A 27,087-nucleotide genomic window follows, 5' to 3' on the forward strand; every position below is an offset into this window, starting at 1 on the left:
TTTAACAGGTTCTGTTCCCCTACTTTTTTATTCTAAACACGCGTCTCTGGATGCCAGAAATAGTCAAGGCCTATATATACGGCTAGGCGATTGTGGCCCTTCGGGGAGTCGGGACGGGCGAGAAGGAAAAGGACTCTGTTCCTTCCATTCCTACCAAGAGAAGACAAGGCAGTGTGCACTTCTCCTGCTCTGCCGCTGGCAGCTGCCCACTGCCCCAGTGCCACTTTCTTACTCTGCCTCCCTCTCTTTCTGTCTAGCTCCGCCTCACTTATTGAAAACCGTGACTTCAATAAACGCTTCTCACTGTCTCTCCTCCTTTCCTTCATTTGTTACTCCGTAAAAGGATCCCAAAAGAAAATAATCACTCAGACATTTTTCTAATCCAGAGTGTCGCCTTGGGAAGGAGAGAAAGCTCCAGTGGCGAATCGGTTAGCGAGAGGTACTTATACAGCAGTACAAAATGGGAAAAATGATGAAATAACCGATAAAATAATAAAAAACTATATAGTCTGCTAGAAATCTATCCAGTGGAAAGGGGCGTGGTCAGTGTAATGAGCGTCAAAGAGCGGCCTGTTCTTGGCTATGAACAAAAAAGGAAAATTCTACGGATCTGTAATTAACATACGAGTTACTTACCTTCGGTAACGAGGTATCTGGTAGAGACGCTGTCTAGCCGCAGATTCCTTAACTTAGAATATCCCCAGGTGTGAGACTGGATCCGTAACTTTTTTGCAGCAGCACCTCTGCGTGCCGGCGCTACACGACCCCGCCCTGACGTCGTCCACGTTCCTGACGTCAGTGAGGTCATATAAGTTCCTCCTGGCGCGCTGACGGCAGTTTTCTTCGGAGAAACGTTTCCGCTGCACAACGTGGAACCACCAAACAAAAACTGTGAAAGTATGTGAACAGTGTGCAAGGGATGAAAAATCCGTGAATAAAGGAGGAGGATGGTGGAAGACACCATCTTAAAGACAGAAAAGACACTGCCTATACATAAGTGGAAGCTGTGATCAAGAGCCCCGCAAGCTAAGCCGAGGCCCCTTCCAGAGTCCAACAAGGGAAGAACTCGACAGACAGAAATAGACTAATAGTGCTAATAGACTAATAGACCCTGCCGCGTCGGGAATTGAACCCTGATCCCGGGCCGATCTCTGCTTCAGGGTCTGCCGCTCTAACCAGTGAGCCACACTTCTCACACAAAAAGACAGACCGGATCATATGGAGCTGGACGGGGGCGATGCAAAACTGAATGAGCCACCAGGTCACCTGAAGCAGGTCGAACCCAGGTACCCAAGAGGGCATCATAAAAGGAAGCCTCTAAAGGCAAACGCGGCTCCATATTTCCAGACCCACGGTGGACGACCTCAAGCAAGGGGTCCACAGACAAAGGGGTAGAGGGGGGTTGCATATTTAAAATGCGGGAGGGCAAAGAGACCACTCTCAAAAAAGCCGCACCAGCCTCGGTAGCCCGCCATGGAGAGGAAAACAGCTCATCAGTGGGGGAGGGTTATAAGCTGACCCTCCCAAGTCACTGAGGGTGCGCCCAATGCCCCATGGAAGGAAGCCCCATGGAAAAATGAGGATCCTGAGGAGGCGAACAGCCTGCCGGATCTGGGGGCTCCTGAGGAGGCTCCACAAATTCAAAGGGGGACACAGGTAACACTAGCTCCGGTGACCCCGGGCAGGAGGGTGGCGCAAAACTCTCTCCAGAGGCCTCTGTACAAGAGTCCAGAACTCGTGTCGGCGCCGATTGTGCCTCATCAAACGCAGACTCGTCAGCCATCCGGCGCCGAAACTATGACGAGCTCCCCCTCTGAAGAAGGAGAGGGCATCAGGGCCGGTGAGGCAATCTTCCGGCGCTGCCTCGGCGCGGGCTCCGCCTTATCCAGAACAGGCTCTGATTCCGGAGAAAGGAGCGGAGGCGGAGCCTCCCGCACCGGGACACGGTTGACCCCGGCTCTGGACAGGTGGCCGCCTGCCCAGAAAGGTTGGGGTGTGCTCAAGTCAGGGCTATGAGCACCGGCAGCCGCCTGCGGTGCCACAGGGAGCCGCAAGGGGCTATGCAGCATGGCAGAGGTGCCGTGGGTCTAAGAGGGGGACTAAGCTGGGCCGCGCCCTAATGACTCCATGTGTACGTAGAGGGGGACCCAACCAAGCAACGCCCTAACGACACTACATCTCTGACGTTCCTGGGAGGCAAGGACTCAATTGGCGCCAAGGGCGAACCCGCTGGCAGGCCGTCGGAGACTCCACAAGAAACGGAGGCCCCGAGGACGCCCCAGGAAAGGGAGGGGACCCAAGGAAGGCCTGCAAAGCCGTAGCATAGGACTCCATTTGGGCCTGAGCCGCCCCCACACCCGGCAAGGGTGAATAGAGGGGGGGTGGGCGACCGTCAGGAGCGCACGTCCGGAAAGTTCCAGGAACCAGTGCCCCTGACAACAGAAGAAGGTGAGGTTGAAGACCTTTACTTACCAAGTGGAGAACAACGGCCCGCACACCAGAGGATGGAAACTAACAGTAGGGGGACCTGCAGTCGACGAAGAAGCCGGGGGCGAGACGACTCCGACCGGGACAGTCTTGCAGAAAGAAGCTTCATACAGCGCTCCCGCCAAGACTTCGGTTTCAGACGTTGGCAGGCTTCACAGTCCGTGGAGTCATGGTGCTCGCCCAGACACCACATACAAATAAGATGCGGGTCCATCACGGACATTTGCCGCAAACAGGAATTACAAGTTTAAATCCTGAAGGCATTGCACACTGTTCCTGACGCAAAGTGTTGAAAATGAGGCCTGAAAACAGGCCAGAGGAGCTCACGCCGGATCCGCGTTGCACGCGGAAAAGAAGGAAAACTGACGTCAGCACGCCGGGAAGGACTTATATGACATTGCTGACGTCACGTACGTGGACGACGCCAGGGCGGGGTCGTGTGGCGCAGTCCCCCGGCGCGCAGAGGTGCTGCTGCAATAAAATTCCAGATCCAGTCTTACGCCTGGGGATATTCTATGTTAAGGAATCTGCGGCTAGATGTCTCTATCAGATATCTTGTTATGGGGATGAGGTGTGTACATTGAGAGGACAAGACATATGCACAAACACAGGCTGCACATATAAACATATCTTCAGACTGCTCTGTCCTGCTGCAGGCCTCAAAGGGTTAGCATACCCTACTAGGAAGCATGCTAAATCTTTGAGGCACACGCCCGCTGGACTGTGCAGAGAAGCGGTCATGTCTTTTAGTCCCGCACCTCCCCCTACCTCTGTTTGCACAGTCGGAGAGGGGCTTTTGTCTTCTGGGGGGTGTAAGATGCTGCCAGAGTAGGGTTACCATATCTTAGGAACCCACAACTGGGAGATTCCCCAAACATACAGGAAGGCCCACAATTTTACATCAATGAAGTGGCAGAGAATGACAGCCCTCATCAGCAAAGAAGAGACACTAAGAAGATATAGAATGTGTCATTTTTAAAACAAGCATCATGTCTGTTAATTAAATTACTAACAGATGCTAACTAACCCAGCCTTGGAACGCCTAAAAAAGTGACTCACTGTTTTCCGTTGACCCTCTCTAAAAACCAGGATATGAGCAAAATTTGTTGACATCTATTGGGACAGCTGTTGAAAAACCGAGACTGTCCCAGCAAATACGGGATGCCTGGTCAGCCTATGCCAGGGACACAGAGCCTTCATTCCATAGCGCAGTCCTGCTATAGTTGGAGCCCACACATACACGCTGTTGTTCCTAGTGGCAAAGATACTGACATTAGGGAATGCTTGCATGACCATCAGGCATGAGCGCGTCCCTGCCTGCTCTCACATTATGCACTCTATCTAGGAGATTAATTAGACTGCTACACAGGAGACAGTGCTGAGGAATTGGCCAGTCTGTGCCTTTTCAGAATTGTAATTGTAGTTGCATTTTTATAGCGCTTCCTACTCCTGACGAGTGTGGCACTTAGTCGTGGAGGGGATCCGGCAGGAACCATCCTTCCTATGACACCGGCACATCCTTCTCTGTTCAAGCATCCAAACTATGGAACTCTTTACGCCCAAACATAAGATCCATGGATAACCACTTTTTGTTCAGAAAACTACAAAATGAATTGGCTCTTCCCCAAAACACCACCATAAGCAAACAGAAATATGCAGCATATCCCTCTGTATATAAGCATTTATTTCTACTATAGATATGTACCTATATATGTGTATTGCTTTGTATAAACGTGTAGAATTGTTTAAAAAAAATAGATATTCATTAGTTCTGCTTAACAAATATACATATTACTGATAGTTACATTCTATGTTTTTAACATATATATATATATATATATGACTGCATAAATAGGTAAATCTTTTATCATAACTATTTATCTACAATTGCTTCATAATTAAAATTATTTAAAATAAAAAAATAATATATATATATATATATATATAAAATTAATTTTAAGTACAACACTTGAAAACTGGAGTTTTGTTAATGCATGTTTAATCTACATATAGTACCTTCTTTTGTGCATCTATATACCTTCCATGTACTTATGAATCTATATGTTTATATATATTTATATTTATTACTTTTAATTTAGCATATCCAATGAACTACCCTATTTCTCACCATATACCGCTCTCAATATATCCTCTACCTCAACTCTCTGGCTCATCTCAAACTTCTTTCTAGTACTCTTTCGAATGCACTACCCTATTTCTCACTCTATACCTCTATCAATATATCCTCTCTCTCCACTCTCTCATTCATCCCAAACCCCATACCACTACTCCGATCCCCAAAGTAACCCTTTCTCGACTCTTCCCTAATCTACCCCTCCATGCGTCTTCTTATACCTCTTTTACTATTCCGATCCCCAAAACAAGTTTTTCTAAACCTTTCACTCTGACTCTTCCCCCTACCTCCCTTTTACTCATTGCAAGTCTCCTCTTACTGCTATGAGCTCCAAAACCTCTTCGGGGTCCGGAGTAGCGTGCTTCTCGACGAAAAAGCGCTTCAACAACCCATAAGGGGTAGCAAGCGCTATATAAATGCAAACCTTTTTCCCTCTTCTATCCCTACACTATCCTTCTTAATCCAAATAACTGACTAACATATCCACCACTCAAATTACTTTCATATTTCACTATACTAATTCACCACTAATCCTTTATGGGTTCCGGAGTAGCGTGCTACTCGCCGAAAAAGTTCTTTGACGCCTCGTCAGGGGTAGTACACGCTATATAAATGCAATTACAATACAATAAAAGATAGAGTGGTCTCAAAATGGCCATATTGATTTTATTCACCCAAACACATTAGCGCCACTTTACCGAGTTTGCCAGTGAAGCGCTACTTTTGTTTTCTCCTCTTTGAACAAAATTGTTTTCCATGGGTGGGGGATTGCATCATTCTTGGAGGTACTGACTCGGGTGGAAGGGCGTCATGTTTGTAAGTATATTATGTTTCTAAAATCACTTGCTGCCTCCTACCTGGCCTTCAGCAATTTTCATCAACAAAAAGTTTATGATAACTCCGGTGATTAATGTTCTTCCTAGAGAGGGATGGAATTTTGTCAAGTGGAAGTTTTGACTTGTTGAAAGGTAGCACAGAGGGTTAATGTGCCTGCTGCAATGAACATGTGCCATGCAGATCACAAAGTGCACATAATGTAAATACGCCAGTGGGTTTCTGCTTTTGTCAGTGAGATCTTTTTCTTACTTGCAGTTTATAAGTTAAAATACTAACATAGAACAGTGAGCTATTAATTGTCATCTAAGAGCTGCAAGCAAAAGTTAAAAATTAGAGTGTTATGGTCTTTTTCTAGTCTTTGATTATCCTAATGTTGCTGAAAGAGATCATTTGGAAAGAAATACATTCTGGTTATTAAAGAGAACCCCCCAACCATGGTATTACGTTCTAAATTCAGAGTTTGTTTTTCTCCAGAGCAATCACTATTAAACTATACTGCCTACTAGTATGGTTGTCATGTGACTCCGAGACCTTGTAGTCCTTTGTCTTATGTAATGTTTCCTATGGAGTGATTTACACATGTATGATTGATTGTCTCCCTGTAATGTGTGTGATGTAAAGTGCTCTGAATCCCTACACTGGTATCAATGGCGCTGTAAATCAAATCAAATGCATCTGAGTGAGAGAGTGGTTATGGAGATTTGAGGGGCACTGTTAAAGGGTGGTAGTGAGGGAATCCATGGTGGAGGGAGTCATTGGGGAGCACCAACAAACATTGTCGCACAGGGCTCCACCAGCGCTAAGCCGGCCTTGCCCTGGAGACCAGAGCGCTGGTCTTGTTTCAGCAGTAGTAGGTGCGACTCACCAGGGGTCGGCAATGCAGGATTTGTACACACACCAAACTAAGTTCACAAGCTTCATGCACAAGCACTTTTAACATGTGCTGCCTGCTTTGAGGCCACTGGAATTATGTAGCAATGGAGAACAAAATTATTCTGCAGTGTTGACTAAATTATGCAGCAAAAAAAGGCTGCAGCGTAATGCTGTATGTTTTCTGATACTTCACTATTTTAACATTTTTACACATGCTAATAGTCTGCAAAGATTTTGCCTTCTTAGTAGCAGTGTAACATAAAAATGCAGCAGTGAGAAAGGTGATCAGTCAACCTTTGCAAAGGGCTGTCCACTTCGCAGAAAAACAAGTCAAATTTTTTAGTAACTTTTGATCCGTTTGAACTACAAACAATTTATTAGTTAAAAAAGTGAAATTATGCAGCAGGTGATGCATTATGTGACAAATATTGCAGAGCCATAATTGTATAGAAAACATTTGCAAACTAAGATATTTTGCCATTCATGTTTGAATTGCTCTTGTGGAAAAAGAGAGAAGTGCTGATGACAGAAACTCCATGGCTCAGAGACAAAAGGCTTGGGATTCCACTTTTAAGGGTATTTGGGACATTCTGTGATTGGAAACGATTCCCCCTTTGTGAATGTATTTTAATGTCAATAACTCATATTAAACCTTAAATAAACGTGTACCCATTGGTTAAATTAAATAACGTAATAAGCTGTAACTGGGTAGTGAAATGCCAAACACTGAAAATTAGAATGATTTGCTCTTTCTGGCCATACCACTGACTCCACCCATTGACCCAATCCTCTGGTTATTCCCGCAACCTGATCTCCGCCCACAGTCCCCCTACTTTTTTACCCCCACTTCGACCACTGCGATGCACCTCAGTGCTGACCAGAAACCACCTACTGTGCATCAGTGGGACCCTCAGACAGCTCCTGGTCTGCAGAACCCATTCTATTCCAGAACTGGAGCTCACACTGAGCCAATGCACCTTCTTCATGTCACTCTAGTGTTCACAGAAAGCTCCCTCCATGCACCTCAGCCCTGACCCGAAGCCACCTATTGTGCATCAGTGGGACCCTCAGACAGCTCCTGGACTGCAGAACCTATTCTTTTCTAGAACTGGAGATCATGCCAATGCAACTCACTTGTTGCCAGAGGCAGCCATTGCAGTTCAAGAAATGGTGCCCATAGACAACTCTGTTGATGCTCCTCACTCATTCACTGCAGCATGCATTACCAATTCAACACCGTGCTTTAACTTTGTCGATGCATGCCAACCCTGAAAACAACATTGATATTATGAAACTAAGTCCCTAACACCAACACCCATGTTGAGTTTGTGCCAGGTGTCTGCAGCCGGCACGTCAGTGCTCTCTCGTGTGCCTCCTGACGCCCTTCTCTCACGAGGAGCTCTGCACACAGCCCTTTAAAAGCTTTCTATTGTGGTGCTTGTCAATCGGATTATTGGGGGATAAAACCCTGGTGGTTGTTTGGAGTGTAAATGATCCAGCATAGACTGGTCCATTGCACAACTGGTGGAGAAATCCATCCTTTGGGTTCACAGCTTCCAGTGAATTTTCAGAACCCTCCGTTTCTTTACTTTTTTATTCTGTCATAATTAAATGCTGGAAAAAAACAGTAGTAAGACCTCTGGGGCACCCGATAATTCCCTCTACCAGTAGTGAGATGCGTTAAGACACAAGAGGTCATAGAAAGGGCCTCTGTGCAAAACAAAGTACTTTGGCGCTATACAAAAGTCCGTGAAGCGCTGTAGAAGAAAAACATATAAGTCCAAAAAGAGGCCCGGGATGAATCGCCTTTGAGCCAGAGCTGTGCTTATCCACACAGTTCAGCCGTCGACCCCACTGACACACCACAAAGTGTGAACACGAGCTGTACACTAGCCGAAGCCAGGGGGCCGGTGCACGTGGTTGCAGAAATACAGACAATGTTTCAAAAGTAGCTGCCCCCGTCCTTGCTCTAATAGCGCCCTGGGCTGACACAGAGGTTTCACCCTTGCTACTGCTTGCATGCCCAGACGTAGGTCCTGGACTTCCTGGCTGAAGAGGGGTGAAACCCCGAAACCGGTCCTAGGATGCTTTTTTCCGTTCCATGGAGGACCTGGCTTGGCAGTTCGGGTTGGACTATTCCCATGAGGCACAGGGTCAAGATTGATTTGCATATGGCCAGGTCTAAACTGGGGTGGCATGGTGAGCAAAAGAATGATGGACTTAACCCAGATCTCTTGACGGGTGAAAGTTTTGATTTGTTCTGCATTCCGTCCATCAATTGTGTGTCTTTTGCTTTCTCGTCCGTGAATTAAATGAGGCACAGAGGCCAGCCCTCAGCTGGCTACATGAAGCCAGCGACTGCACCACTCAAAATTAAAGGGACGATGAGCAGTGGGCATGTCTCTATTGCAAGGGGAGAAGCAGCAGTCTGATTTGAAACACCTGTGACAAAGCCATTAGCAAGACTGTCTCGCCGTGACGTTAATAATGACATTATGCATGACGTTCGCCCGCCATCGTAATGTGGGGCAATATTAATAAAAAATTGTAGCAGTAATGATTTGCTCTGCGCTTCGCAGCGCGTAACTGGAAATAAATGTAAATAGTTGTGATTACGAATCTCTTTGCAGCGAGGAGGCGGGGAAACCGCGTCCTCGAAAAAAGCTGCTTAATTTGACCTCCGACTTTGAATGCACAGCAAAATGTAACATAAGGAGAACATTATTTACAACCCTGTCTACAGGAACAGACCTAGAGCCACTGAAAACATCCAGCGCTCTGGTCAAATGATGTTAGAGAAAGGGAAAGTTAGTCCCTAAACAGATGTTACAATGGGACAAGTGGAAAGGTACAAGGACTAGGGCACTGCACTGTGGGAGTAAACAACTGAGGAAAAGGAGGGACAAAGAGGAAGAATTGACCACTAGCAGGCAAGAATTTTTTAGGACACAGAAACAAACAGATCAAAAGCAGTGGGCTGGTTTAAGCCCACAAAGAAGTATATACAAGAGGTATCAAAAGCTCGACCTAAAACGATATGGTGGAAATAATAACATCTACATTTGACAATTCAATAAAGTCAAAAGATTGGCCTGACATAGGTTGAAAACATACGAGGGTAAACGTCTGTAAGCGTACTTCGAATGCAACATAAGTGCAGGAAGCCGACTTAAATACAACTATTAAAGGACACACATTTTGCCATTGTATATTAATTTAGAACACAAACTGATCAAAAGAGAACTCCGCATTACCTGATGATTTTGTTTAATAATTCTTCAGCTGTACATAGCATCATGCAAAACCAAAGAGTACGAAATGCTATTTTTTTCTGGTTGCAGAAAATATAATACACAACTTGTAAACTGTATTCACATAAGACGATTAAAAAAACTACTCTTTGATCATTTAAAACAATGAAAAACAATTGAATACACATTAATAATAAACTGCTTGCTCCCGTTCGACTTTTCGTGCTGCTAATCAATTGAAGCATTGAATAATCGCCGCCCGCAGATGAAATAACTTAATTGCTAAACAATGCTAGACTATACAACATGTAGTATATTTAAATATGTACATATCCTGAAAATATACAAAACAATACAGGCAACTGAAGTGGTACAGTGCCCTTATTAAAAAAAGGCTGTAAAAGCACACACGTGTGTACTTCTGGATCCATAATCTGCTCTTTAGTGACCAAAATTAATCGGATCAGACTTACACAATGTAGTGTTATATTTTCTTTCCAGTTACTTTACAGCTGAGTGCCAACCAAAACAGTTTCCCCCATCTTTGGTATTTTACCTCACTAAGAAAGCAATCTTAAAATGTAAAACACCCAGCTGCACTAAGACACGGTGAGGCCTAATCATTTTATGTTTTAAATAAGTAAGTGAGGAACCGGCATGTTTAATGGCCTCACAGTATGTTAAAGTAATTTGGGAACGCTACATAAAAGACTTTTTAAATGTATCTGAAGAGCCAATCAATGCCCTCATTTAGTCACCAGAAGCAAATATTATAAGTAAAGGAAAACTGCAATCACTGGTATTTAGTCCTCTAAATTCAAGACCCATTTTCTGTTCGAGATGAATACAAACACACTTATGACAGACAAGGATAGAAGAACGGTTCCACGTAGCTACTCTGCCACTATAAAACAATATACATTAAGGGCCTCATTTAAAGATTTGCAATAAACTAAAAACACTCTGGTTATGGGCAGATGCCACAAACCTAACACACGGCCATGGTTCATCCACCAGTGATAATCCTGCTGAGGCAGATTTACTCAATATGATTCTGCATTACTGGCAGATTTTTTAGTACTGCCCACCTCTAAATCAGGCCCTAGGAAGGACCTCAAAGGTATTACAACATGGTGGCTCTACCTCACCACTGCAAATCCTGTAGAAGGCGACTTACTGCATCCGTCAAAAAAATAGTACATTTCAGTTTACCCTTCTCTAAATGAGGCCCAAAGTCTTACATACATTTGCAGAATACAATAAATCAGGATATCCGCTGAATTATTACAAATTATGAATGGGAATGGATTTAGAATAGTTATTGTCTGTGTGAGCCGACCCATCAGCTAACTAAATGACTACCAGACAGTCACAATATGTACAGCACATGTATGCAGTAGCACAGAGTTTTGAAATCCGACGATCAGCCAATTTCTTCAGCAATCTATCGTGTACCAACCTATAGGCATTTTTTAAATAAAGCAAATGTCTCAAATATTTGCATTCATCTGCAAAAACAAAATCGTAGTTGTTTGAAAAAGCTGGAGAGTCAGTGCAAATTGAACACAGCCACCAGTTTGATGAACAGAAGACTGTGGCTAGACTCCTACTATGCGGAAGATACCAAGATAACGAGTAAAGTCATGGTCAGCAGTGTTAGCAGAGGTGGGAATCGATGGGTATCCAAGTCCTATAGCAATACCGTTCGAGAGTATGCATTTTTCTGGCTGTCTGCTGACTGTGGAAGGCTTGGAGTCGCTGAGCTGTAGCTTGGCACCTGTGGCACGTTAGGAACAGCATTCTGATATGCGCTAATGTCAGAGGATGTAGCCGGAGGAGGGCTGTAAACTGAAGCTTGGTTGGCATAGGTAGGCCCGGGCGCAGAACTGACTCCTGTACCACTGAGAGAAAGAAAAACAACAGCAATTAGTAATCATTTAAACCACGGGCCATTTAACTACAGTACATTTGGTTTCTGTCCACAAAGCATTCAGAGACGGCTGGTGTTAAGGCGTGAGATGGACGTCGCCTGATACCCTGGGAAGAGTAACAAAAGGGTGAGAAAAAACACCAAGCAGTAGGCTGCTCGGTGATAAAGATGTGTAAATCTGTGCTTTTGTGAGGGGGTGGGAGAGGATAGCCCTTGGCCATGAGCATATGTTGGCTGGGCAAGGTTTTCCTTGGGCAGCGAAGACACACTGGTGGGTGCTGTGTGTGTTACTGCCAGGAATAGACTTTTACTTTGGACGCTATTTACATGGGCCAGGGAGGGGTCGGAAGACCTCTATTAATCTCAATGGCTGGGGGCAAGGCAGGCTGTTTGAGAATATAGAAGTGGGTGTGTCAGTGGCCTCTGCCTTTTTCACTGAGACCCAGCAACTCCTGTTGAGTTGGGATCTGGGTGGGGTCTGGCAGCTTCCTTCAAGGTTCAGCTACAGTGTGGGTTAATAGTTGGTGCCACTGCATTCCAGTCACCAGGGGCAGGGAGAATAAGTAGGTGAGTGAATTTTGGGTGAAGTTTTCTTCCATGATTCATTTGGAATTTAGGTGCGTTTATATTATGTGCATTTTGGTCTTTCGTATCTTGCTAATAACTCACAGAAGCATGTATTGTTGTTCATTAGTGCATACAGCCTACGACCTGCTGCACACAAAATACATGTCTGGCAGGCGGCCCCTCGGTTAGGCCTCTCAAAGCACCTAATGTGCATTTAAATTATTGGGCTTTGAGGTTGACAGTGGAGCTAAGTGAACAGTGGGCCCCGAGGTGTACAAGCCCTTCTCGCTGTCTGAGTATAATAATGTATAAAATTAAATATGCTTGAGTTGATAAACTGCCCCCACAGTCCTAGCTGGCCTAATAAGAAATGAAAACAAGCATTTGCAATGCAATAGGTCTCGCATTTGTCGAAGTTGAAGCTATTGGCATTGTATATAGCATATTGTTTTGCAGTGGAGTGTTTATTTAAAGACACAAAGCAAGCTTTACTGATGAGTCAGCTCATGCACCCCTCTATACAGATGACTATATAAAACACCTGTGCTCACGCCCGTCTCTACTATCAGAGACACCAGATGCTTCAATTCCTGCAAATAATTCCATTCCAGATCAGCTTGAAAAACTTAAAAAGAAACAAGTTCGCTTGGAACTTATGATTCTAATGCTAACTGATTACCTTAAGGCTAACGTTATCCCATTGGCCCTCCAGGTTCGAAACATTCCGGGGATTTTTACGGATAATCCTAAGTACATCCAAAACTTTAGCTACATTGGTACGACCTGCTCCCGCCATTGGCTAGTCCTAGGCATAGATATTGCCTCCGAAACTCTAAAATTGCTAGAATTAGAGATTGCTGAAATCCTAAAACAAATATCTGACTCAGATCCTACCTCTGATGCCAAAAAACTACTCGAGCAGATTGATAAAACTGTTGCGGATTTTCATAGAATCGAACAAAACAAAAAGTCTAATAAAATCAAGAAGGACGTAAAATTATATAATATCGAAAATACATATCCTTGCTTGCAAAAAGACTTCTATACAAATAAATCATACCAACGGTACCAAAATAGCCGTCCGTGGGGCAGATATAATAACCGCCAGAATCTGGTAGGGTTCTCAGATACCTCTGCAGAATCCTCAGACAGCTCAGATCCCGGGGAAGGCAGTAGCGTAGGAAGAAGGGGTGGAGCACATCAAAATACTTTTTTGTCCAGAGGCGCCCAGGATCCATCACAGCGTGGAAAAGTAAAGAAAACCCAGCGATGGCACAACCCACCGGGCGAGCGCAGGACTCGCAACAATTACTACCAATGGTAGCTGCAAGACCCGCTCCCCCGCAGAGAATTGATACCATCCCTATTTTTAACTTATCCAAACACACCCTGGCGGGTGACGAGCTATCCTTACTCATGAAAGGTCTTTCTTTTGTGCCTACCATTCCACCTAATTTCATGGAACTTCAAACCGAACTCATGAGATTTTTTCGCCGGATACGCCTCCATGCCTTTTTTCAGCTACATCCTACTCCAGAAAGGGTAACCAATACTCCCTTCCGTCCACCCTCTACTTTCTTACCAACAGCTAGCATGATTCCGGCCGAAGTTGTTACTTTTGAGAAAGTCATTCTAAAAGAGTTACACAATATTCAGAGTAAGAAAAAATTCACTCCTTACAATATTTCAAGAGAAGAAAAAAATGCAATTGCCCAACTTAAAAATAATGAGGATCTGATAATCAAAAGTGCAGATAAGGGTGGAGGGATTGTACTACAAGAAAAAACTGTGTATATCTCAGAAATCTTACGACAACTAGAGAACAAAGAGCACTATAAAAAATTGAGCCAAAATCCTACCAAAGAGATACAGACCCTAATACAAAAAGTCACCAGGGATGGCCTTGATGCAGGCTATTTGTCAAAAAAAGAATTCAACTTTTTAAATGTAAAAACCCCAAGAACTCCGGTAATTTATGCATTACCCAAAGTCCATAAAGACGCAGACAATCCGCCTGGCCGCCCTATTGTTTCCGCATGTGGGTCCATTCTTGAACCCTTGGGCTCCTATGTGGAATATTTCATTAGGGATTTTGTCCCATTGACCCCATGCTATGTTAAAGACTCCATGCATATGATCAATATGATTGAGCATCATCCATACAATCCCACATCTGAGACTCTAGTAACTATGGACGTGGAGTCCCTTTATACCAATATCCCCCAGACATCAGCACTCCTTGTGATCCAAAAGATCCTGGATTCACGTACCCGCCCCCACCCTGTACCTAGTGTATTCATTCTCCAATTATTCGAAATTTGCCTCACAAGGAATTTTTTCTTGTTTGATGGCAGTTTTTATGAACAAATTAAGGGGACTGCCATGGGCGCAATTTTTGCTCCAAATTTGGCAGTTTTGTTCATGGACCAGATTGAGACCAATGTGATCCTTAATCCCTCCAATCCGTTCTTCTCAGGTATAGGTTTTTGGCGCAGGTATATCGATGATATTTTCATCATCTGGAAACAGGACATCGATTGCCTGCGCCAATTCCTCCAATGGTTGAACAATAACTGCATGGGACTGACCTTTACCATCACTACCAACAATGAATCCATTTCCTTCCTGGACCTTACAATTTTCCACAGTGAAGGGGTCCTACTCACTAAACTATATCGAAAACCTACAGAGAAGAACACCCTTCTGGCATATACTAGCAACCACCCCAGGGCTTTGCGCGACTCCCTCCCCTATTCCCAATTTTTGTGAATTAGGCGAAACTGTTCGTGTAAGGAGGATTATTTTCATGAGGCCAATACCCTAGCACTCAAACTCAAAGAAAGGGGCTACCCCAAGAAAATAGTGAAGAATGCCTCGAAACGGGCCTGGTACTGCCCAAGGGAGATCTTACTCACACCAAAACCAAAAACCGACGCAAAACGCATTGCATGTGTCTCCACTTTCTCACAAATTTCCAACCAACTGAGAAAATCTATTCTCAAACACTGGCCAATTCTCAATTCAGGTGCCATTACCATCGAAAAACGAGTTTTTGGTTTTAAGAAAAATAAAAACTTTAGAGACCATTTAGTCAGGGCAGCCTTACCCAGTGTTTCACCTGCTACCACTCTTGAAAGTGTATGGGGTCTGTCCCCCATTGTCGGACATGTTAAATGCGGTTGTTGTATTAACTGTGATTGTACAATGGAAGGAAAAAGTTTCACTTTTAATGATGTTACTGTACAATGCGGTTCCTTCTCGAACTGTAACACCACCAACGTCATTTACCTAATCCAATGCCCCTGCCAAAAGGTCTATGTAGGGCAAACCAGCCAGAAAGTCAAGATCCGCATTGGACAACACCGGAGCCGCATCCGTTGTGGGACTCCTAATGCACCTCTGGTGGAGCACTTCGCAACAATGAAACATTCAGAAAACGACATCAAATGGACTGTCCTGAAAGTGTTGAAGCTCCCGCCAAGAGGCGGCAATATGGGACAGCTGTTAAATAAGGAAGAACTAAAGTCCATCATACAATTTAACTCAATTCAGGAAGGTCTCAACAGAACTGAGGATTGGACCAGCCTAATATAATTCATCCCCCACCTTGTGCCTCTTTCGCGTGAGCCAAATGAAAAAATGCAAACAAATGTTAACAAATCATTGCAGTTGAGCCACCCCCTATTCTCACAATTTACAGCCCCTTTTTTGGAAGTGTGGAGTTGATACCACTGATCTAACTGTGAGCCTGAGTTTAATGTTAACCACCATTTTCCTTCTATGCAATTGAGCCTAATTCCAAATCATGTGTATAACTTCCATTGCAATTGATTTCATTGCCAACCAATTGTTACTCATATGTTAATGTATTCGCAGGACCCTTAACAAATTTTACTTGTTTAATCGTCAATTCTAATGTTTTCATGCTAGAGTAAACTCGTTTGTAAGCATTTCTCACCCCTTCACTCACCTCTCCAAGATGGCGCCCATAATTTATTATTATTCGTGACTAGCACAATTTAGTCCTTCTTCATTTTTCACGCGGGCGAGTATATCCTAACTCACTCCCCTCACCGGCACTATTGATCCAGCCACCACGCTGCACTAACGGGACCCATCGCTTCGTCCCTGAACGCTAATCCAAGCGGTAAGCCTCAACCTCGGCGCCCCTTCGCCCTCTTAGTCTCTCAATGGTCCTCTTAACTCACGGACCGCGTGTTGTCTCTATCTCTCCCTTGCAGGCTCCCCACCTTTTTGGAAGGCACACGCCATCATGCGTTTTGCCAAGAATACTAAGTAAGAATTTTATGGTCTTATGTCCCGCACGCATTTTCGCCCCTCTATTGCGGCCACATAACCATTATTCCCCTATATAGGTACTGATGATCCAGCCTCCTGCTCCGGCGAGTATCGGGACCTTGCCCACGCCCATTAGCACGGCCTCTTAGGTAACTTTGTGGTCCGGGTCCACTCATCACGCAACCGCCTCTTCTGTATCACTTACGATATAGAATATAATCAATGCACTGTGATCAAGTTGCACGCACTACGCCAGAGTGCCACGTTTAGTCCACCTGCTGCTCTCACAAACGGCTACCAATGGTCTGAATTTCACTTGGCACTCACCCCCACTCGGCACGATCTAGATAAAAGGGCTCCTTCATTTGTGAGCCAATATTGCTCGCATAACTGCATGGTATTGCACCTCCCAAATATGAGCACATCATCAACAGTGCCCTTTGGAAACAACCATCTAAGGCTCACTGCACAATTTTGCATGTGCATTTGTTGTTTGTTTTTTCGCATTCTGATGTATAGAACTGCAACTGACTTGTTTGTTTTTTGTAAATTAATAATTTTAAGAAAATTAGTTTTTTCTTTTTCCTCCTGTTTAACCCTACAGGCCTTTGTAAATATATTTAATCAGGCAAAGCTCTCTTATTGTAGTCCTGATGATGATCCCAACATAATCCTTGGAGATAGGGATCGAAACGTTCGTCGACTGTTTACATAGTACTGCTCCTTTTTCGATTTATGATTTGTGTTGCAGTAACTGTGGGATAGAGCTTACTTAAAAATTTATTGTATTGTAAGCCGTCGTTTCTCCTGCTTGTTTGCCTGTTACTTTCTCCCCCATGTATTGTCTTTTCCTGACTTGGTACAGGCTTGTGCCCAGTTATCATTGTGTGACTTGTTTCACCTTAAATGTATGAATTCTTTGAATTCTTTAAATAAATGCTTCTATGTCCGGCTGGACACTGAAGAAAATACACAGTCTTCATTTTTTAGCCTGTGTTCATCCTTTTTCTATTTTCTATTTTAAGCTAAGGACCATTGTTAACTATAAAACAATTACTGATGAAGTGGAGCCATTGTAAGACAGGCAGGCATATCATGTGTAACCCTGTTTGAAGCCTTGGGTTTAAGATCCATACCATATTTCAGACAGGCCCTCCTCATACTCTCAGAATGCAAATAAATGCAGCATCATGTTCCAGATACTTCTGGAGTGTGTAGTTTATTCTTGTGCGTATGGTCATTTAGATTAAAGCGCTGTACCAAGGACTGTAAGGGGAATTGTATCAAATTTCTCTACAGGGGGGGCATATTACATTCCTTACATTACTGAGGATATGTTGTGGAATCCACACCCAGGTATTTAAAAATATCTATTTGTACCTGCAATTTTAATTACCAATGAGTAGCTAGGGTCACCCTTCAGCATGGGAACAATGATGTATTTGCCCCAAATGACCAAGACTCCTATTGACTCTGTGGAAAGAGCCATAATTTCCAACAAGCTTTGCTAGGTCCACCTTGGTTATCACAGGTCAACACTGCCGGGATGAGCTCTGTGGATCCCACAGGTCAACACTGCCAGGATGAGCCCTATGGATGGAAGCATCCAGAGGGTTGAAGTTATTGTTATTACAATAGATAACCAATCGCTTCCATTTGGCTGCATAGCAGGCTATTGTTGTAGGCTTTCTAGCTTCCTTAATGATGTTAATACAGTCTGGTTGTAGGTTCAGATAACCAAACTATGACAGGAGCCAGATCGTGAGGTTCAATTGTTTGGGATCTGGGTGCTTGATTTCTCCATGGCTCTGTGTGAGGAGACTGGGAGTTAAATGTAATTTTTGATGTGGTACCCAAGAGAGTTCCAACAGGGTTGTGAACCAGGGTTGAAATGCCCATGTTGGAGCTACCATTATTAGTGAGAAGGATGTTTGCCCGAGTTTCCGAACCACTGATGGAATGAATGGGAGAGGCGGAAAAGCGTAAGCAAAGATCCCTGACCAGTTCATCTATAGAGCATTGCCTTTGGACAACGGGTGTGGATACCTGGAGGCGAAGCTTTGGCATTTTGGGGTGTTGCAAACAAATCTATGTGAGGAACTCCCCAAGCTTGCAAGTATTGGGGGAGAATTTGAGGGTGAAGTTCCCATTCGTGAATTTGATACCTCTGCTATTCCGCTAGAAGACAGTCCTGGTTTTCGTTTGGCTGAAGATTTGATTTTAACACATTGGCTGTAAACCCTAGGTGGTGAAGTAACAGAATGGTTACGGAAGTATGGTTATGGCATTGTTGGTACGTGCCAGCTTTGATGAGCCAGTCGTCCAGATAGGGAAAGACATGTATGCACTGTCTTCTTAGATGCGCCGCTACTACCACCAGACAACTTGTGAAGATTCTGGGGGCAGTGGTGACTCCGAATGGGAATACTTTGAACAGGTAGTGTTGACCTGCTACCACAAACCTGAGAAATTTGCGGTGAGGGGATGGATTGAAATATGAAAGTAGGCGTCTTAAGTCTAGAATAGAAAGAGAGTCACCATTTTACAAAACAGGAAGAACTTTTTGAAGTGTTACTATGTGGAAATGGTCTGACTGTAAGTAAAGATTTAGTTCTCTGCGATCTAATATTGGTCTGAGAGAGAGGTCATTTTTGGGAATTAGGAAGTAGAAGGAGTAGACGCCCGACCCTTCATGTTGTGGTGGTACAGGCTCTATAGCTTGTTTGAGTAGTAGGGATTGTATCTCTTGTTTGAGAAGGTATAGGTGATCCGATGAAAGTTTGTGCGACTTTGGGGGAATGTTCGGAGGAGTGTTGACGAACTCCTGTCAGTAACCAGATTGGCTAATTTGAAGAACCCACTTGTCTGTTGTTATTGACTGCAACTTTGGTGGAAATTGTCACAGTTTTCCCCCCACAGGTGAAAAGTGGTCGGGGGAACTATGGGCAAGTCACTGCTTTGTATTGGCGGGGGAGGTACGCCTGTTGGAACCTCTACCCCTACCCTTGCCGTTGCGTACTCTATAACCATCTCTGAACTAATGTTTAGAACCTGAGGGTTGGTTATTGCCCTTCCAGGTGGATGCAGTGTCTGAGGAAGTGATTTTGGAACCTGCTCTATAAAAGGAGCGCCAAAATGAACCACGGCCTTGCGGAGACTCAAGGGCTCCCATTGACTTAGCCACTTCGGTATCTTTCTTCATCTTCTCAAGGGAAGAATCCACCACTGGCCAAACAGGTGTTCTTTATCGAATGGTGTGTTTAGTATTGAGTTCTTGACCTTCGGTTTGAACTCTGATATTCGTAGCCAGGCGTGGCTTCTGAAAAGGACACTAGTGTTCACCGCTCTGGCAGCTATATCAGCAGCATCTAGGGAGCTCCAAATTTGATTATTGGAAATTAGTTGTCCCTCACATACCAAGTCTTGCGATTTATCTTTTTGTTCCTGGGGTAGAGACTGGATAAGTTGTTCAATTTCATCCCAATGTGCATGGTCATATCTGGCTAGTAGCGCTTGTGTGTTACATATGTGTCAGAAGTTAGCTGCCTGGGAGGCTACCCTTTTCCCAGAAGCATCATTTTGACTCTTTATCTGGGGTGGTGCGTCTCCTGTAGTCTGGAAGTTTGCTCTCTTACGTGTATTAGAGACAACTAACGAGTCTAAGAGCAACTGGTCTTTTATGTAGACTGGATCAGATGGTGCAGGCTTGTATTTTTTATCCACCCTAGGGATAAGGATACGGGCCCTGACAGGATCCTTGATAATGTAGTCTACATGTCTGTTCATTTCTTTCAACATGGGCAACATGTGTGTTGATTTTTGTGTGCTAATTAGTGTCTCAAAAAGGAAGTACTCTTCAAGGGACTCTTTATGGAGCTGGACCCCATGGTGATTGTCAGCTCTGGTTAGCAATTCAATATATCTTACACTGTTGTCTGGTGGAAAGGGCCTGGTAATTGTCAGTGGGCAAATCAGTGTTATAGTCATCCCACTCATCTGTAGGTCCAGGAGTATAATCATTAGTATCATCTTCATCCCCATTATCCGGATTGTTAGGTATATATGGTGGTGAGTGCTCAGGTGAAGTTGGCACAGGCAGAGACTGAGGTACAGGTAGAGAAGCACGAGGAAGAGGGAGAGGAGGAGGGGAAGGACTTGCCCCAACATTTCTCCTCTTTAATGGAATCTGGTGTTCCTCTTCAGTATTAGTTCCCCTTTTTAAAGTCACTTTGGTGGTAATATGTCCCGTTTTTGGATGCAAGACCAACATTTTCTGTTTCAGGTCCGGTTTTTGGAGCGGATCACCGGAACTATGCTTTTTCGGTGACTTCGGTGTCTCAGTCTGTTTCGGAGCCAAAGGTTTCGGTGCCGATGGTTTCGGGGCTGGTGTTTTCGGATTAGAGGTGGTTTTCGGTACCGAATGGTGATGTTCGGTGCCGGAAGGTTTTGGCTTAGTGCCAAACTTGGCATGGCGCTTTTCGGAGCCGGAAGGCTTTTTGGATGGCTTTGGTGCCGAGCCTGGAGGCGGGGCATCAGAAGCGTGTATTGGTGCCAACGGTGGCCAGAGGCCGCAGGTTGGTCAGGAGCCTTCTTTTTCGGTGGGATTGGAAGTTGGGGTGAGGTAGGTACAGTACTTACAGTACGTTGTCCATGTGGGATGTCTTCATCCTGGTCGGAGCCATCGTCGGAAAGGGAGTTTTGTTCCTGTTCCTCATCGGCTCCGATAGCATTGCCGGCTTCTTCTTCCGATTCAGGTCCGAAGAGATCTGGAATTGAGCCTGCGTGTTGGCTCTGCATGTGGCGGCGTCGTGCCCAACAGTCGGAAAGAGTCTTTTTGGAGCGGAAAGCTCAGAATGCGTCGCAGTCCAGTTCCCTGTTTTCCAGTGACAAACGCAGGCTGCACACTTTGTGCGAGTGGGTGCGTGGATATTTCGCGTGGCACCGAGGCCAAAATTTAAAAGGAGTTTGTTCCATCGACTTCGAGTCGAACTGAGGGCTAAGCCCGACAGCCTACCACGAGCTCTCTAATCGAAATGGAGTTTTTTGATAAACACGATCCGTGAAGAATAGAGAACGTGATCGAAAACAATACCGTTGAGGTTGAATGTTGTACGTACCGAGATGAACCTAAGGATCGGCGTCGAACCGGAGCGCAGCGAGTCACATCTGAACTCAATGGCGGAAAAAAAACATCTGAAGATGGTGTCTATGACCATGTGCACTATCACCGAAAGGAGGAGTCACCTACCTCGTGACTACGAAGCCTTCTTTGAAGAAAAACAAGGTGCAAACATCCGGACCCAACACTAGATGGCGATCTACGCATAAGCATGTGATCTACAGCTCACATGCCCCGAACAGAGCGTTATTGAAAGTAAGTATCTTGTTCCGCTGTTCTTTCATACGATGTAAAAGCTAACCACTCTTATATGGCCCGAGCGATGAAGTCTCTCCTCCTCAGAGGGGTGAGGCGGAGCATATGATGCTGGCAGGGTGATAGTTTGACCAACGTGAATGGCATTGCATCTTTCGGTAAGGATGCTTGCATCCACAGAACCACTTTTTCTGGGAAGGCCATGGTGAATTGCGGATGGATGCAGAAAACCTGAAGCTCACTCAGTTTCCATGCTGATATGACGACAAGCTGTGAAGAGGTTCAAAGGGAGTGTACTGAGCACCGGGCACACATGGATCGGGCTGTTGCCTGTCTCCCGCTCTAGGACCTTGACTAGATCCCAAAGCAGCATCGCACCTGCAGCGCTTACGCAGCCACCTGTACATGCGCAGTACTGGAAATATGGGACAAACTAGCCATTGGGTGAGGTCTGACCACATTCCCATTGCCAAACATCCCCACTGCGCGGAACCCCGACTTTTCTCCCGCTCTTCCACAGGGACTGGGTGAAAGAATGTAGAATTCTTCAAGACTTATTCCAGGACAGACTATCAATCCCTTTGACCGGTAGAAAATGGAATTCAGTCTCCCTGACTCCACCAGCTACCAATACTTTCAGTTCCAGCACTGGGCTCTCCACCCGCTCACTCACCCCTTTTGAAACCCTAGTTCGCAGCTTCGAAGAACATGCAGCCTGGAGTCAAAGACATATGATGTCCGCCATCAATCACGTCTCCCTCCCCGCCACCCCTACCAGAGGAAATGAGCCCCAGACAACACTCCTGACATTACCCAGAAACAGTAGGAACTGCTGTGAAAGGAGATTCCACGAATACATAGAAGCATCCCTCAGCAGGAGGCAGCCTACAAGGTAATGCTCCAGTGGTACTACACTCCAGTCTGCCTACACTCTATATATCCCACAGCCTCTGCCTCCTGCTGGCAATGTGGGGCACAGGTGGGTGATTTTCATCATATATGGTGGTTATGCTTCTCTCTTATCTTTTGGAAGGAAATTTAAAGCCACATAAAGGATCCTGTAGCTTATCCCATCCCGGCCGACTAACTTACAATCATCCAGGGGTTGCGTCCTACATCGTTGGAAGCAATGACCACATCTCTCCCGCCCTTAAATCCCTTAAATGGCTCCCCATTGAAGGTAGATCCACATATAAAACCGCCTGCATTACGCACAAAATCCTCCACCAAAACACACCGGCATACCTCTCCAATAAACTGACCAAAGCAGGCTGCACGCGATCACTGAGAAGCTCCAACACCCTCCTACTTATTCCCCCCATTCAGAAAAAGAATTCCACTCAGTCACGCTCATTTTCAGGCAATGCCCCACTTATTTGGAATGCCCTCCCTAAAGACCTCCGCTGTAACCAGTCCTACCCCAGCTTCAAAAAAGAACTCAAACTTCTTCTCCTTAATAAATACTGGGGTTTCTAATCCCTCCCTGGTAGCCTCGCCCCTCTGCATCACCCCACCTATCTGCTCTGCATATGACCTGTGACCATCCCGCCTGGCCAACTCCCTTTCCTTCTATCTGACCACCTTACCTCCCCTCCTCATGACAGTCAGTTCTCTTGCATGTTTTTGTATACCTAAGTGAGGCTTCCCGCCAAACTGTGACCGCTATTTTGTATGACTCATAGTGTCTAGCAATTGTTTTTACTTTTTTATCTAGATGTCATGTATCCTATGTGGACTTGTTCTTTTATTATTCCGTTGTCTGTGCTTATACACACTGTACCTGTATGGAAACACCTTGTAAAGCGCTCTGATACTCCTGGGTCCAGCCAGCGCTATATAAAACCTCTTAAATAAAATAAAATAAAAATAAAATAAATGACTCAGGGGGACTTGTATCTCATATGCCACATGACTGGCGCGGCTTGGTTTACACAGCTTTGCCACAAACGACACATAAATTGTCTTTTATAGATAAAAAGTTCTTGTGCCTATGTACGCCTCTCACTCAATACATGTCCCGTTTAGAATTGTTATGCTTCCAACCCCCCAGACTTCACGCCCTTCACCTATTATAAAAATAAAATAAATACAAATATTTGACTCACTGGAGTAAGGACGCTCTGTCCTCTTCGCCCCCTCGGATGGCCTCTAACAAGGAGTTCACAGAACTAAGAGCCCCCCCACTCCCTATCATGCCCCCATTACTAACAACACTTGGTTGGAGACCTCTCGACCCCCCCTCCCCAGTTCAATTGTTTTGCTTTCCGTTTAGGCATACAACGACACGGGAGCAAGGCACTATGCCTCTCTCCTGGGATGTTATCGCCTTATATTTAGGAGTGCATCGGCAGGCACACAGGTTCTTTCAAACCCTCTCGTCTATATTTCAATATATTAACTGCAACAACAACAAAACATTCTGTAGGGGCTGCCAATGTTATGTGTATGCTAATTGGTACTTTTGTTCTCTACATTGCAAATGTTCTGTAACACTGAAAATTCCAATAAACAGAGTGGAGTAAAAAAAAAAAAGGTGAGAAACAAGCTAAGGTCCCACTATGGAATGAGAAAGGGAGAAGCAAGTGTGGCTCAATGGTTAGAGCAGGCAGACCTCGATGCAGAGCTCTGGCCAGGGACCAGGGTTCGATTCCCGCCTCGGCGGGTCTCGGGCTCATTAATTCCCCTGACCGGATATTCTCGCCTCAGTGCCTATTCTGATCATGGGTACCGCGCTGCAACTCTGGGCAATAGCTTACTTAGTCTCCACAACGGCCCCCACAACGCGAGGGATGCCTGGTCTGCACCATGGGGGTGCCCAGGAGTGGACACTTCACAGGGAAAGCCAGGAAGGGTTCCCTTGCGGTATTCGTACAAGCGCCGGCAAACCCACTGCGGGTAGCTGTGCGCTATACAAGTACAAAAACATTTACATTTACAAGTGTTGTAAGCTCAAAAAAGCATCACACCTGGTGATTTAAAGGAGGACTGGTCCACCAAACGTAAAAAGGCAAATATTTACCCTCTAGCTGTGCCCAAAATAAAGCCTTTCCGAGGGCAGAGATAAAACAAACAGAACTTCAGATAACTTAGCCTGAAGGGTATCAAACCCCAACGTTGTTTCAACTTTAGGTGTATAATTGTCGCAGGACGCCGGGCTGCCATGACGACATCAACCACCTCCAAAGTAAGGTCAAAGGTGTTCAGCTGTCACTGCTAAATCTCTATACGTGAAGGAGCAGACTGCATAGGCCCCAGTGAAGAATTCTGCCCTGTTGCTGACACAGCATTTATTCCCAGAGAGGCAGCCTGATCGGGGGACAGATGCTAAAGCCCAGGAGTTCTGGATACCTTACTCTCCGTGCCCAATCTGGCCACTAGGGATGACTTGGCCCTGTCAGTCCAGCTCTTCAGAATTTGGGGCAGAAGAGATACCAGCGAGAAGGCATACAGCAGTCTCATGGTGCACTCTAAACAAATGTGTCTCCTAGTGAAAAACATCACAGAAACTGCAACATTCAGAAATGCTAACTTTGTGTGTTCTAATCGCTGATGAATAGATCGAGGCAAGGTTCTTCCCACTGCTGAAGAGCCTTTCACCACATCTATGGTGGGGAGCTGGATGTCAAAAACATTGGCAACCATAAGCACGACAACTGCGTAAGAAGCACTCTCCCCAGTGGCTGGGCCAAGAGGTGAGAACATTCTCAACTCAGGGGAAGTGTCTAGGCCACTGGCTTCCTGGAGATCATCATACAAATTTTCTTTGACGTATGGTTGTCCTTTATCCCCCGTTTGTAATTGTCATCGAATCTGTACCCAAAAGAGAACTCAACGCATATGTCCTTCATTGTGGAGGTGGCAAGTCAAGTCGATAGAAGTCGAGGGTTGTCTCAGTTTAGGTCATAACTATGCTGACCTGGAGTTGAAGAGTACAAAGGGCACAATGTCCTACATCGTACAAGCTTTGAGAACCGGTGTGGGGCGGAGCGCCAGAGTTGGTGCAGGAGTCAGAAGAGGCCTGGTGGTAGATTCATAGGCTTCAACTGGTGTTAAGGGATAACTCGCTAGTGCTATGCCAGATTGAGGGCCTCTCTGCCTCTTGGGGCCCATAGGAGCATCAGAGGGAGTCAATAAGGGTCCAAAGAGACAAAGAATTGTCTTAAGGAGCTCTTTGATCTGCTTTGGTGTCACAGAAGGCCCAAGAAAGTCATGGTGTGCTGGGACAAAATGTAGGATGGGTCTCAAGGTCTACAGACTTCAGGAATGAGACCGAGAGGCATGACTGACTCCTTAGCACTTTCTCAGTAGAATGTGAGTGGCAAGACGGGGCAGAGTCTTGCTTTGATTTCTTATGTTTTTTTCATAGACTTCCCCAAAGACTTTGAGCACAACGAAGAATTACCTCGGGAACGAAATATACGCCTTCTGGACCGAGAACAGGACAACTCTCCGACTTGGACTCATCTTGTTGCAGTATCTTCCGGTGCTTGGCGAAAGACTTTTACCTTGCGGTCCCGTATTGCCTTTGGGTTCAACAACGTGCCTTCTCACCTGAACTGGTATTTTCATTTTGTCTGTGATAAGGGCGCGATATGCATCCTACGCACAGCAAAAATAACAGACCTACCACTGCAACTTGGGCAAGACAGATGGCTGCAAAATATACATAATGCCTGCAGTGCCCTTTCCAACAGATATAGCCACCTGTTGAAGATGAAAGTATCAACAGACTCCTCCAACGGCACCAAGAGGCAAAGTAATTGGTGAATGTTTCAATATATAAAAAGTGTGAAACATGTGAAATGCAAAAAAGCTAATTGATTGGCTACTTCTTTAACGTTAGCAGTTTGTCTGCCAAAAGTTCTCATTTTTGCAAAATAAATCATCTAAAATAGCTCTGTCTAAACAGTAATTCTCCCCTCTGTGTGCTCAATATAATTATAATATAACTAGCAGCCCGCCCCAGCGTTGCCTGGGGCAGAAGGGGGCTGGGGGCAACATTTCAAGCTTGGGTGCACTCCCGCCCCGGCCCCCGCCCGCCCAGACATTGCCCCGACCGCCTCCCGCAGCCCGCCCAAGCGTTGCCTCGGGGCAGAAGGGGCTGTGGGCAACATTTAAGTCTTGGGTGCACTCCCGCCCGCCCCGACATTGCGCAGACCGCCTCCCGCCTCGCCTTTGCCTTACCTGAGCCGCCGCTCTTCCCCGCGCTCGGGACTTCACCGCCACTCCTCGCTGCTCGTCACCGCTCCCCCCGCATGTCGTCATCACGCACGTTGCGGACATCGCTAGGTCGCGGCGGCCAGCGCTACGTCGCGGCCGGCGCTACTTTTAGGGG

At 45.4% G+C, this 27,087-nt stretch overlaps 1 protein-coding gene across 2 annotated transcripts in view; it reads right to left on the reverse strand.

The window, feature by feature from the left end:
• Positions 1 to 9,581: 9,581 nt before the first annotated feature.
• Positions 9,582 to 27,087, reverse strand: part of STAM (signal transducing adaptor molecule) — a 247,460-nt gene continuing 229,954 nt past the window's right edge. For both annotated transcript variants that reach the window (XM_078663570.1, XM_078663571.1), the window contains one exon: positions 9,582 to 11,483. In XM_078663570.1, the coding sequence (XP_078519696.1) occupies positions 11,273 to 11,483 (211 nt within the window). In that variant the 3' untranslated portion in view covers positions 9,582 to 11,272. The remainder of the gene's footprint in view (positions 11,484 to 27,087) is intronic.

The sequence above is a fragment of the Lissotriton helveticus genome, chromosome 10 (assembly GCF_964261635.1).
Source record: "Lissotriton helveticus chromosome 10, aLisHel1.1, whole genome shotgun sequence".
Taxonomy (NCBI): domain Eukaryota; kingdom Metazoa; phylum Chordata; class Amphibia; order Caudata; family Salamandridae; genus Lissotriton; species Lissotriton helveticus.